The sequence below is a fragment of the Conger conger genome, chromosome 13 (genome assembly GCF_963514075.1).
Source record: "Conger conger chromosome 13, fConCon1.1, whole genome shotgun sequence".
Classification (NCBI taxonomy): Eukaryota; Metazoa; Chordata; class Actinopteri; order Anguilliformes; family Congridae; genus Conger; species Conger conger.
In genome coordinates, this window is record NC_083772.1 from 12,356,302 (window position 1) to 12,371,063 (window position 14,762).

The following is a 14,762-nucleotide window of genomic DNA, read 5'->3' on the forward strand; positions in this document are numbered from 1 at the left end:
AGACATGCTGACAGATGGGAAAATTGCCCAATTTGAACTGCCGGTGACAATGGCAGCTGTTGACGCTGATGTAACAGAAGTCTGTTTCACGGACAAACAGGCCTGCAGTCTGACAAAGCCTCCTGCGTCTACAAATTTCCGCGCGTCTTCAGGCCAGTTGCTGCCTTTGGTCTCAGGACTAATGGGGGGGAAAACTGGGATAGGTCAGGTGACCCGGAGGTGCGGATCCCTGGGGAGATCAGGTGGAGCCAAGAAAACCTAGAGCCATACCCATGATCCCTTGCAGAAATAAGCTGTTATCAGATGCACAATACAATCGGGGGAAATCAAGACGTATTGTGTGTGCGGCCTATCTTGTGTGTTCTAGTTTTGCTTACTGCACTACTGTTTGAAATGATGTCTATGTTCTCCTGGTGTTCACACTCAGACATGCATTCCGTTGCCTCTATAATACGCTCACCGAGCATTTTATTACGTATTTATTAGACTTATTATTTTTACTTCTACTGATGTAGCCTATCCACTTCGAGCTATGATACGTTATGTGTTCAGAGATGCTCTTCTGCATACCACTGTTGTAATGTGTGGTTATTTGCGTCACTGTCACCTTCCTGTCAGTTTTGACCAGTCTGACCCTTCTCCTCTGAAGTCCCTCATTAATAATGCATACTGCCTGCAGAACTGCTGCTCATTAGATTTTTTTAAGTTTTTTGCACCATTCTTTGCAAACTCTAGAGACTAGTGTGTGTGAAAATCCCAGGAGATCAGCAGTTTCTGAGATACTCAAACCACTCTGTCTGACAGCACTAATCATTCAATGGTCAAAGTCACTTGGATCACATTTTTCCCCCATTTTGATGGTTGATGTGAACATTAACTGAAGCTCCTGACCCGTATCTACATGATCGTATGCGTTGCACAGCTGCCGCACAATTGGCTGATTAGATAATGGCATGAATAAGTAAGTGTAATAAAGTAAAACTATTCCGAATAAAGTGCTTGCGAATGTACGTATCTATGTAGCTTTAAATCGATGTATTTGACTTTAGGAATATGGGTGTTGATGATAAGGTATTTCCTGACAGAACTTGATTGGGTCATTTCTAATTCAATGTCCATATTAGCCATACAAATTGCCATTATAACTTTGTGCTTTCTGATGTCATTTCACAGGAAAGAAATGTTCAGCCGTCATCTTGCACAACTTTGCTCATGCATATTATACTACCCAATGCACCACCACCAGGGCTGATAACTCTTGAACGTCTTTTTTCTGTCCTGTTCACAGCGTGGCCTAACAGTGCAGTGTCCCATAAATTAATGCAGTGTCATACATTTTATGAGCTGGATTCACTTCCCTTCAAATGAGTTCACGATGTCATTTGATTTGATGCCAGGAAGGCTTGCTCAACCGGCAAGCAATAGAAAATGTGCCAGCATAGATAAGATCTGACTGCCTTTCCCTTGTATTAAATACCCTTGAATATTATGGTGGGCATTCTTTTCTCTGCAAGGAGTGTTTATCAAGTACAGCTGTGGAAGAATAGTTTAGTTCTTCTCGCTTGGAGACCTCCAAATGGAACATTCCACATTCCCATGCTGTCAGCACAAAAAATAAAACCTTAATGGACGTAATGAACTAACCAATCTGTCGAATAAAAAAACTGCACAAATGCACTGCTTGACAGGATGGCTTAGAATGCAGTTTCATTACCAGTTCAATCTATACTATATTACTAAGGGATACTCACCATTCTGCTTGTATACCATGCAGAATGGTGAGTATCCCTTAGTAATATAGTATAGATTGAACTGGTAATGAAACTGCATTCTATGGCAATGAGAAATGTACTTATGCTTGACAGATATACACTCAGTGGGCACTTTATTAGGCTAATTTATTAGACTTATCGGTCTTCTAAAGACTGTTGTGCGTGAAATGATCAGCAGTTTCTGAGATACTCTAACCTCCTAACCCTATCTGGCACCAAGAACCATTCCATGGTCTGAGTCACATTTCTTCCCCATTCTGACATTTGGTCTAACAGCTGAACCTCTTGACCATGTCTGCATGCTTGTGTGCATTTAGTTATTGCCAGATGATTGGCTGATTAAATATTTGCATGAACACGCTGGTGGACACCTAATAAAGTGATCACTGAGTGTATGAAGCAGGGCTGTTTGAGGGTAAATGCAGAGGAAACAAAAGTCAAGACTGTGGCTGGAGTGGCCTCTAGTTCTGTATCAAACATAAGCTGCAGTATCATTCTCTGAGCAGGGCTGTTCCCTCACCTCGGTCATGCCATGCTCCCCTGAATAAACATGGGAGAGTCTCAGCAGAGAGAGAGACCCGGAGAAGCTATCAAATGACGGTAAAAAGTTCAGGTTTACCTGCCTGCCAGCTGTGCTGCGGAGCCTGTCACCGCCAGCGCTCGGCCGCCCCCGGGGGCCACAGGCTTTGCTGGGGGCCACGTGGCTCAGGCAGTAAGAGCAGTCGGAGGGTTGCCGGTTTGATCCCCCGCCCGGGCGGTGTCGAAGTGTCCCTGAGCAAGACGCCTGACCCCCAAATGCTCCTGACGAGCTGGTCGGGGCCTTGCATGGCAGCCAATCGCCGTCGGTGTGCGAGTGTGTGCATGAATGGGTGAATGGAGAAGCATCAATTGTACAGCGCTTTGGATGAAGGCGCTATAGAAATGCCTGCCATTTACCCTTTGCTGTGGGAGTCGGGCCGAGGCAGGAAACGGGGCGTAGAGTATCCTTGTGCCTCTCCCCTTTGTAGATCACTCAAGTTGCCAGGCTGTCCTGGATGTGTGCTACGGATCCCGGTCCCAGAAGCTCCCTGGTGGGTTTCCCCAAGTTGACCTATGGTGGTTCCTTTACGATAACTGAATGGACACTTCATTTTTGCACATTAGAATTACGCACGGTACTTTCAAGCACTCATCATGGTTACATGTTGTATCTTCACGCAATTGCCATGGTTACAGGGCAACGCCATGCTTCCCTGTCGATACCCCCTCCATACACAACTCTCCAGGTAATTTAGTCATGCTTTAGACCAGAAAGTAGGACAACAAGCAAAACCAACCAAACCCAGTTCACTGCTGTAATGGAGGGGTCACCATAATATCAATAAAGCATAATCCTTCAGGGGGAGAAAGGAGACCAGCTGGGTTATGACACTGAGGAGTGGATACTAACAGAAAGCTGGGCAGAGAGAGACCCCCAGGCAGACCATAAGACTGATACAGGAGGAGGGTGATAAATTTAGACTAATTTCCTCCTCTGTCGCCTCTCCTCCAGCCTCAGCCCCCCCCACTTGCTTTGCCTCCTGGCGGCTGTAATATAACGCACGCAATCCAGGAGACGAGAAAAACAACCCTCCTTTAACACCAGATAAGAAGCTGCATGTGTCGAACCAAATGCACATAACCAACTGTGTATGGGTTCAGAAGCATTGAACCAGTCAAATAACCAGAGAAAATGAACATACTGTGGTTTCTGCCATAAGTTTGACATAGTGATATATTAAAATTTTTGTAATGGATCCTATTAAAACACCAACTCTACCATTACTGATGTGATTTACAGTAGGCTGATTTGACACAAGGGCCCACACGCCCATCCCCTGAAGCATGAACATGCAATATACTGCATATAATAGTGTGGAATAGCTTGCCAGGACATGTAGTGGAGGTAGAAACACTGGTCGGTTTTCAAGGCCAGGCTTCATACGGTGCTAGATACTATTTAGCTGTTAGGCAAACTAAGCAGAGGGTATACTTTAGTGGTAGGAAAAGGCAAGCATTGCTGGGCTGAATGACCGATTCTCGCCATTATGTTATTTTATATAAAAAGCTTGCTTGCTGGAATATTATATCAGAAAAGTGGGAAAGATCAAAGCACTTTTCTTTCTTTTATTGTGGCCAGTGTTCTGCCATTGATTTGGGATTTATGACAGATATGATATCACAGCCATGTGCTTTTGGTTCAACAAATACTTAAAAATTCATAATAAACACCATCAGTAGGACTTTATTGATCTTCACAAACAAAATTAAAGAGATTTCCAGCCCCCCTGTTCATCACATTCACATAAAAATACTTTATATTTGGTAGACTGCAGTTTGCAGCAGGCAAATCAGGAGTCCCATCCTAAAAACAAGATATGCTGAACACAGTTTAAACCATTAAGGACAATAAAGAAAAAAGAAGATTTCCATACATTAGAATGAACATTAGTAGAAGCAACTTTGAGCCATTTTATTGATTACAGTTGACGTATCAAATATATCATAACTTTTACTTTTTTAATAACAACCCTTAGTTGTGGCAGTGTCCAATAAGCTGTTGGCTTGGCTGGCCTGTTGCCTGGCCATGACTTTCCATAACCATACCAACAAAGATGTCAGTCAACGATTTTGTGTGAGCTGCTGATCTGGAAGGAAAGCAGTTGCATTATCGCAACGGGGGGTCTGGCTGCTGATGGTGGTTTGGCTGCCTACAAAGCTGCTGTAAACGTACTGGCCTGGCTGACCATCCAGGGAGGTGCCCGATCACTCTGAGGCCCACTGGCTGGCCGGGGCCAGGACAGGGAGCACTAGGCCCAAAAGCCTGGCCTAGTTGCTTATCCAGAGGTGGTAGACAGGCAGCATGGGCCGGGGCTGGGTTGGAGGCCAGGGGAACCCGGGGAAGGATGATGGCTGGGGTGAGGCCGTAGCGGAGCTTAAAGACACGCGGTGGGCCTGGAGCAGCAGGGCCATCCACAGGAGGCTTCTGCTGCTCTCTGGATTCGTTCTTGGCCTCGTTGAGGTTCCTGAGTTTCCAGCGCGGCCTACACAACTCCTGCAGCTTCTCTGCCTGGGCGCGACGGATGTGGTACACTTTCCTGGAGCATTGAAAGGACTCCAGGAACCCTTCCAGTGACATGCCACCTTCCATGAAGTTCTCCAGGAGATCCTGTCAAAGTTGACCAAATCATATATACACACCTCTATAATTCACAATACAGTGTATGCAAGGATTGATGGTAATGTCAAATAAAAAAATGACACGGTTGTCGAAAACACACCAATTTCCCATTCTTCATTCAAGAGGTTCAGATGTGATTGAGTTATCATGGTCATCATGGCAGTAATATGCATTGCAATTTGTATCTCAAAGCAATATCTTTACATACATAGGCCTGTATTTCCCACAGACTACTACCACTGGGTTTACAATACTAGTGTTTCAGATGTTCAGGAAAACATCCAGTGCTGTGTTTGTGATGTGACAATTCAATAAAGTGAAACATGGCACCGTCATTACACTGTTACTGTACGGTTGACGCAGAAGCCTCAAATTGGCAGTTATTTACCTCTGATTTCACCTCAGCACGAGCTACCTCTTCCTGGAGAAGGTGCTGGGCTGTCTGAGGCCCATGCCTTTGTATGCAGGTGTCTGGAGGGACAGGGAAAAGCAAGCCTTCTGAAACATGCTACATGAGCTGAGTCCAGTGAAAGCAGTGGCCGGAAGGCAGCCTTTGCTGAGGGTACACTTGAACCTCTATCTCGGTCTTTTATTTCCATGTGAACACCTTTCAGTCAGCTAGAAATGTTCCACAGTACAGCAGCAGCAACGCGAAGGCTGTTCTCAGCCCCTGGAGGCAAGAAAGGAAGCAAACTTTGTGTTCACTTATCCATCTGGAAAAAGAGGGGCAAGCCCCTTGAGAAGAGATATCCTGGGAGCATGTGTCCCAGCATGCATCATTTCACTAATGGGTGTATGCATACAAGTGTGCATGGTTATAACCTTCTAAGCAGCATTTACAGTATATAAAGGAAAAACAAAACACGGCAGGGCTACTTCAATGATGGGGGTCTGTACTAACTAAAAAGCACCAACAATACGCCAGCAAAAATGAAATTATGGAGATGGTGGTCTTTTAATATCACAATCGATAAATTACCCATTGCCTTCCCCCATTTCTTTTCCTTTTTGCATGATAATGCAATACAGTCTTCTTCCTAGAAAATGTGAGGCAAACAAATAAGCATCCCTTCAGATGTCTGGGGTTTGATGGGAAGAGACACACAAACACAGTGGAACAGCTGACCCAGATTTGGAGTGGAGATGATTCAGCACCTTAGCCTTTACTTCTCACAGAAGAATATGTGGTAGAAACTTTTCTTGTGAGGTAAATGGTAATATGGTACCAATGGTAATTTCTCTATCACAAGAAGGTGAGCAAACAACATGGACCCATCCAGAATGGGTCCATTACCTGAATCTCCATTAAAGGACTAGCCAAGAGAATGAGGTGTCTGCTACCAGTCAACGGAAAAGCCTGCAGTATATTTTAAGTATGATGAGAAAGTCCAATCTATTCACATTTTTGGCTCAGTACTCAGAAATGAAAACTGGTAATAGGTTTTTTGAGCGAAATATAGCATGAAAGCCCAATGAAGAACAGATTGTATGTAGTCTTGTGGAATACTGATCAGGATTGCAAAAATAAAACTCATGACACACTCAAAGTACAAATTGTCTTAAAATGTTTCCTTATTCTTAGTAGCCAAAGAATGACAGACAACGCCAGTTAGGATATCACTAGAAGGCTTTGACAATAAATCACTTGACATATCCTCTTCTCTCATCAATGCTGCTTGACAGTACGCATACAAGCTGAAAAGGCATTCAATCCTCTGACAGTAATTCAAAGATCAGGTAAGGGCTAATGCTGAGATTGATTGACACTTCATGAAAAAACAGTTTCATTATATTTCATAATGTGTTTAAAATTTTTGCCTGCAATTTGTCATTTGAAGAATATATGGCCCATTGCATATGGTCTTGTGAAAGTGAAAGTCTGCATATCCCAATGCAACATTACAGGAAAAAGTCTGCATCCAGCCCACAACCGACGCATTTGATCCTTTAATACACAATCACAAAAATAAATATCTTCATTTGAACTGCCAGTCACCTGCTGTACTGAGCCCAGCATGTCTCGTAGAGCAAAAAAGAAAGAAAGTGTAGTTTATTTTCAGCGCATCAGTGGGGCTGGTGCATTGTTTTAATGTATTTGAACATCTTGAGAAATTATTCTCTGAGGGAATGTGACTGTCATTCCAGTTAAATAAAATAAAACAACAAAGCCACATTGAGGAAGAGGAAAACATTTTTTTATATATATGTTCCAGATGTCCCCACTACATCTCCAGATAATTAATATAAAGTATAAAGAATATATGACGAAAAGGGCCTAAAAAGGTACAAATGTCGCTGGGACAGTACCCTACAGGTGCTAGCCAGCAACATATAATAAACGTGTACCTTTGTTTGTTTGGAAAAAGTACTAATTTGTATCCAATGAGAACGTTACTGTACTTTGAGGGTAATTTGGGAAATTTGATCGTTGAAGAACCGCAATGTACCTCCACTGTCACTTTCTTCTGAGAGCGAGAGTGTTTCGAGAGCAAGACGGGCAGACACTGCAGTCCTGATAGTTTAAGATTAATGTGTTGACGGGAACTATAAGGACTGAGAATGAAAATTTCACATAGGCCCTGTGGATGTACATTCCGTACTGTGGGACTGCAACATTTATCAAGTCTCTCCATATGCCTCTGTCAAAATACCAAACAACCCATAATCGGAACTGTGCCACCACTTTCACAGCAGATGCCGAATTAGATACTGGCAAGCTCATCATATGAGCGATGAGGAGCAGGGACCAGCAGGGAGCAAAATTCATTTTTGTCACCTCCCAGAATGCACTTCATGGGTACAAAATGAAACAAAACATAGTGTTGAATAATTGCATGAGTAGTTTCACCCAATGAAAGCAGGTAGTTGGTGAATTTTATGTTAATCCTTGCCCAGCATTATCCAGTTTCATCCTGAATTTGCTGTTTTTCTGATCCCAGTACAATGTACAATTTATAATGTTTAAAGAGGACACTAGATGCACTAGCTACCCTGGATGTCTATTTTTTTCCCCTGCCACATTCTTTATTCCTCCAAATTACCATGACAGTATTGTCATGGTAACTTCTACTTCCATAGGAAGTTACATCACAGCCTCCTTCTATCACTGAATTACCTTTGTTGAGGCATATGGGGGAATGTAGATGTGTACAGGGGTCCTACCATACGCATGCAGTCAGAACCATCTGACCCACCCTATCACTTCCTACTGCATCACATTTAAGAGACAGATCAGATTCTCCACAGAGATCTTCTATATTCCCCAAAGACCAACGTCTTAGCTTTGCCTAGAGAGGACCAACCCCCACAACTACCCAATCCTCCATGGCCAGCAGGTTCAACAGCTGTTCGTCCATATTTAACACATCTGCCTCTGTATGTGCACTAGACTGTGATCAGCAGATATTGCCCATCTGGCAGAAACCAAAAGTGCCGCAATCCGATTATGATGCCATGTCTGTGTTCTACCATTTCCATTGCCATAGGCTGTGATCACGCACACTGCACTGGGCTGTAATGTTCAAACTTAAAGCTGGAGAGGAAACTGCTTAAAAAACAAAGGAACTCTTTCATCCTCTAGGAACGCTGCCGCAGGACTGTGCACTACATCCAACAAGACCTTTTATTTCCCAGTGATCACAAGGACAGATGGATAGGAATGAGAAAGTGGACAATTACCAAATTGTTTTACATGATTATGTATTTTTCTGCGCTATTCCTCAACCACAGAACATCACAACAATTGAAGTCATCATTTTGAAAATAAACATTTTCGGCACATTGTTTAAAAATGATTTAATGTCTGGGTGCAGTACCTCCCAGCTCTATCTAGCTTGAAGAAAACAATTTCTGAAGGAGCATACAAGGTCTGCCACAGAAATCCTTTTCGGGAGAAATGGAGAGATAGTCGTGGACTTGAATGAAAATGATATAATTAAAAAGTGAATATTACGAAACACAAGTCCACCAGATGTTACACTGCCTACAACAATTGTTTTCGGGGGTGGGAGGGGGGGATCTCTTGGCCAAACCTCTGGGACTTGATAGCTTGGTTAAATCCACCATCTTAATCCTTGGTGGGATAAGAACCTGCTCTAGGTAATTCCACCCAAATTCAGAGTAACATCCTGATTTCTTTAGAGGCAGGAGCCATATCTGGGGCAGTATTGTTGGTGTCTCATAACACAAAATTATTTAAACTAAATAATAGAAATTAAATAATAATACAAAAATAATTAATAAGAATTCAATTTCTATTAAGTAAAAGTAATTAAAAAAAGCAAAAACACAGAGATTAAAGTTCCCTTCTCTTCTACCATCCCTTCCATAGCACTAGTGGAAAAGGATTACCTATTGCTGACATGTTATGGCTGGACCAGTCTCATTAACTACTACTTGACATGTTGGTGAGTGACAAATCTAGGCCTTTCTCATACACTAATCTCTCTGGATAAGAGCGTCAGCAAAATCCCTAAAATGTAAATGTCTATAATTCTCAAAATCACACATGTAATAACATTATACTACCTGCTTTAAAAAAAAAAAGAAAAAAGAAAGAAAAAGGTTGAAACATAATAATAACTGTGATCTAACATACTGTAATATGATAGGGGTCACAGTTTCAGAACCATCTCATTTGGAGTGACTTTGAGTTTATCACACTGTGTCGGGATCACAGATTCACCGGTTGACTTTATCAGGCTGATTCTCAGGCAGCTGCTGTAAAGCTGAACCCAGGCTTCGCCTCTGTCTGAAGCCTCTTCCCCCTCTCTCACCCAGTCGGCTCTGCTTCTCCCGGCAGACGGCGTCGAGCTGCTCCAGCTCCCGGTACTTCTCAGCCAGCAGTAGCTTGCAGTTCTGGAGACGCGGCCGTTGAGAAAGATTCTCCTCCGCTTGGCTGCGGTTAGCAGTCAGCAGGGTCTCTCTGTCCACCTGCAGGCCCTGAAACTGCACACACGGACACAGCCCAGCTCAGCACTCGCCCCTGTTTGGGTGTCCCGAAACTGGGCCTGGCCAACCTAACACCATTCCTCTGGATTGCTGTCTGTGGGCTACTGGACCAGGTAACAGTGAAAATTAGCTGAACATGTGCACATGACTGCAAAACAACACAAGAAAACACTAGCAAAAGTTACCCTACTGGATTAGTACCCTGAAAAATATCAGAACTTTAAAAACAGGCAAAAAGGTGAATCATTTTCTTTATTAAACCTGTAATGTCTCTCTACAAACAGAGCATAGATAAGACAAGGTTCTCTGTAAAGCTGCTTTGTGACAAAGCCCCTTTGTTAAAAGTGCTATACAAATAAAAATGGAATGATTGATTGATTGATTGATGAGATTGAGCATGTTTAACAGCGACTAGCTGGGGACAGATTTAAGCCTGGGATCTCATTTTATTCCTACCTCTAAGGCTGCAATATTAAAATTTCAGTGTTTGAATTTGTTTTATGCGGCAGAGACATCACACAGCTGATAAAAATTTAGAGGATATAAAACATGGAAGAATAAAATAAATAGGAATGAACAGACCAGTGATTGACAGACAAGCATGAATACAGTAATACAGGGAGTCCCTTGGGGGTTAGGTGATATCCAGCCCCAATCATTACTGAGAAACAAAGCGTATCGGATGCAATATGGATATATGTAATTGCCAGTTTAATCCAACAGTTTGTCTGTATACTACGCTGCCATCAAATGTATGGTGTGCCAGTACTTATTTATTTCTTTACAAGGGACAGTGCACATTAATCAACATTTTCAAAATCTATGTAAATGTGCCAGAGTTAGCTAATGAGCTCATTTTCATCAGTAGTCCCTAACCTGCATGTTTTTGGACTGTGGGAGGAAACATGCAAATTCCACACAGAAAGCACCAGGCGGGGCTTGAACCCAGGACCTTCTTGTTGTGAGGCAACAGTGCTACCCACTGCAGCACCCCACCCCAAGTTCCCCACTCCACCATACGCCTACAGTACCACAGCGTCATCTTATGAAGCTCTTCAGAGATGCTACCCTGGCTGACAGCACTATCAATTATTTTAAAAATACATGGGCAAATAATATTTCTGATTATAATGTTACCAGGGCATCTGGTATTCCCACTTGATGGCAGTGAAGAAGTCGATATTAAAGAGACGATGAAAGAAACACATAAATCACCATGACTAAGAGTTTCTGTAGCACGTAATCTACTCTGCCCAGACCCACTGGATAAGGAAAGGCGGTCTTCTGCCCACAGTATGCTTTTAATGTGGCCCCACCCAGCCTGCCAATGAGGGGTCCCGGAGGGCCAAGAGTCCCTCAAAGAAGGAGTTTACCAACATTACCACATCACTGTAAAACCACAGACCTAAGTGTTTACAGTACAAAACAAAGTAGTGTATTCTTTATAAGAAGTCAACTTTGGCTTTGGGCTCAAACCCCTTCAGTGTGAAATCTGTGAATCACAAGTACAAAACCAGAGGCGTTATCCATAAAAATAGAAGAGGAATGCCTGCACATGTACACGATTTTATTTCGGACTGAATAAACATATCATTAGTATAAAAAATTGACCGTTTGCAGAAGAAGGTCCACAAGGACCAGATTGAACAGAACAAAGGATTAATAAACGTGATTGCAGAACCTATTTCAACTAGCAGAATGAGAAATACACTTCGCACTGGTATTAGGATGAGAGAGGATCCTTCAGTTAGGCTGCAGAACTAATATCATCCACGATCCCATTTGGAACAGTGTCCAGTATAATCAACACAGTATCTCAGTGTGTTTTCAGGAGAAATGTACCGTCATACATACTGATTAACATACTCACGTATGCAGTATTCATTCTGCATACACTGTCCATGTCTGATTAAAATGAGTAGCGACTGACCCATATTTCCTTGATATGATTTTAATACCCTTACTGGACTGTAGCCTGCTAAACATATCCAGTTTCCAAATAACTTTGCCTACTATATATGGTGCAGGAGTTATTAATACTAGCCATGTAGAGAGCAACTGCTTCTTAAGTTGGATTGATGAAGAGGTCAGGGCTGAGGTAGTGCGTTTCGGCCAAGCACTTCGAGTAATTAGTATTATTGACTGACCTTTATCTCAGACAAAGGCATGAATCCAAACAAGTACAAGTACTAAAATCTGACATCCGCAATAGTCGCTATCGGTGTTTTCTTTATTGCCTAAATGTAAATATCTTGCACTCCTGTCAAGTTCGCAGTCATCGCCTTGATTCATAGCGAGATACATCTCACTAATATGCCATTTCGGATTGGGGATAGGGTTACTTCTATGAATGTATGCACAGGTAGGCTAAGTTAACTTTTTCCAAATGTGGCGGAGAGAACATGTTTAGGTATTTTTTATTGAGCAAGCAAATATGTATAGGCGACAAAATAGTGTATACAGCAAACTCACAAAACTCATACGCAATTGAGCAAGAAGCCTATAAGCACGGTTGTCATGCATTGCTGTCAAGGAGCGGACGCGGAGGCAGCATACTCGGTAGCATCAGCCGCAGTTTAGTGTAATATATGATCATAGAACATGAAAGCAAGTAGTTAACAAGTAGTCTCGCTGTATAGAAATCCAACCCATGGTGCTCACGTCTGAGCTAATACAGGCTAATAGCTTACCAATAAACCCATATACCATCAGTAGCTATGACTGCTAGCAAACAATAATTAAAAAGCATAATATACAACCTTTTGACTGAGTCTGATGATCTGATCCATTGTTCCTTCATCTTGTAAAAGATTCCGGAGCTCATTGGTGTTCAGAATCCTAAATTGGTCTGGGTTAGAGTTTAGGTCTCGACTGCGGGACATCCTTCACTTGCTGTTCAGACGATTCAGCGCACGAGCCGACCCTGTTCCAACTTGTCACCCGAAGACGACATACATAGACGCAAGATTTTAGGTAATACAAGTTACATTGTTCTTGACCACAAACAAGAACCGCACCGTTGCCCGAGACAATGCGAGTTCCTGCATTGCCAGTTTCACACTGGCTTCGTTTAGTATATGTAATGCCACGGGCAGCCGCACGAACGCATGGGATATAAGATTAACCCTTTATCGAAACACATTATGAAATCCTATGATAAAACATGCAGCACTTGGCCGTCTCAAATGCATAGGAATAGTTCTATAATGTACCCTGACGCTGATATTTGCAGGCAGTCCACAAGTTTAAATATGAAAAGGCTTTCTACAGTTGTCGTATTATCCGAGGCGTCCAGGAATCTGTGCTTATTAGGATACATTACAATTGCAGCACATGACGCAATTGCCCGTGCTCTTATCCACAGGGATTTACGAAATGATACAAGCGCTGTCATTTGAGATTTAATGAGACACGTTGTAAATGAATTATTTCCATGAATTGTTTTTTTCCCCTTTTTACCAATTCATTGAACCCAATTAATACAAACTAAAAATTAAAACAATGTGTGTACTGAGACTGTAATGAGATACAACTTTGTGTCTGGTTTTAAGGAGATTGTATTCGTTGCAAAATAAAAGCCTCAGCCACATCGCCTCTGACAGTATGGCCTTTAAAGGGGTGCACGGAAAGGCCACGCACACCCTCCCTGCAGTGGGCAGGTGCACATAGAACGACTGTAATTCCAGTTGCCAGGTAAATTGAAAATGTAGGCAAGCTGAAGGAAGATAGACGAGCAAGTATGTGGGACCGCTAAGGATCAACAGGTAAACTGTTGCGTGTTTCCTCCATCTGACTGGTCCCTGTGGGTGAGTGTCCTGTTAAGATCACGCCTGTATATTAGGAGACCGCCACCTCGTGGAGGCGAGGTCTTTCAGCACACAACACAAGAAAAATGAACAAAAATGTTAATACGTTGAAAGGACTACCTAGTCTTATAATATAATTGTTTCAACAATGTATCACATAACCCTCACCCATAGCATTAATGTACTGTATGTCAGATCTCTTCAACTGCTGTATCAACCGCCTGTTAGGCCGTTTTCATTTTGCAACTTAACATTTAATAACGATTTTTGTTTTTTTACACTGGCAGGGATCTCTGCCGGGAAACGGATCCCCATCAAAACGGATTATAAATAACTGCGAGTTCAGAGACTGAAAATCCAAAGAAAGGCTTGAGCAAAGTTGCGCACCAGGACACCAAGAATATATTTCTGTGATTATTCAAATCTAAGAGTTCATATGAGTCCAATAGGGATTAAAAGCTACTCTGTCAGAATACAATTACTCAGTGCAGGTACACAGAACTAAAACTGAATGGAAAGTCGGCACAACTGTAAATGTAAACCTCTTACAAATGTAGAGATCGTTATGATAAATAAAAAAAAACGCGCATATTATGAAAAAAATGAATGTGCAAAGCGCAAAAGTTGACACCCTTCCAGGATAAGGTGTGATGAAAAGATATTCCACGCAAGGGCGGGCTGCAGGTCGTTTTAGGCGCAGCGAGTGGAGGTCTTCATGCCGCAGGGTTTGGTTAATATCAATCATTTTGCTGCCGTGGGGTATAGGGGCTCAGCCCAGCCAACGCGCTTCATCTCGAGCTGCCAAGAAAAGAAGGGCCAATCAGCAACCACATGACCACTGGTATAAATCACACAGGTCCAGGAGACGACACGGTGGAGCATATAGCAGACCACTAAAAAAGTGGATTTTAAAATGGAAATATTGATGAGACCGCTTTCAGACTGAGTAGGGCTGAGATAACTTTCAGTCTTTATCTCAAGGACTTTGATTGTTCAAGGAGAAAGTTGAAAAATTGTTTACTTGGAGCAAAAGTT

At 42.5% G+C, this 14,762-nt stretch overlaps 2 protein-coding genes across 3 annotated transcripts in view; both read right to left on the reverse strand.

The window, feature by feature from the left end:
• Window positions 1-4,232: 4,232 nt before the first annotated feature.
• LOC133108021 (vacuolar protein sorting-associated protein 37D-like) lies at window positions 4,233-13,821 on the reverse strand. The gene is made up of 4 exons (XM_061217429.1): window positions 12,681-13,821; window positions 9,747-9,918; window positions 5,360-5,442; window positions 4,233-4,959 (listed from the first exon to the last, which is right to left on the reverse strand). The coding sequence occupies exons 1-4, from the start codon at window positions 12,801-12,803 to the stop codon at window positions 4,459-4,461; spliced, it is 879 nt and encodes a 292-aa protein (XP_061073413.1). The 5' UTR covers window positions 12,804-13,821; the 3' UTR covers window positions 4,233-4,458.
• A 138-nt stretch (window positions 13,822-13,959) lies between these two features.
• The window catches only part of LOC133108020 (clathrin heavy chain 1-like), a 38,577-nt gene continuing 37,774 nt past the window's right edge, over window positions 13,960-14,762 (reverse strand). For both annotated transcript variants that reach the window (XM_061217428.1, XM_061217427.1), the window contains one exon: window positions 13,960-14,525. The gene's annotated coding sequence lies outside the window, so the exon portion shown is untranslated. The remainder of the gene's footprint in view (window positions 14,526-14,762) is intronic.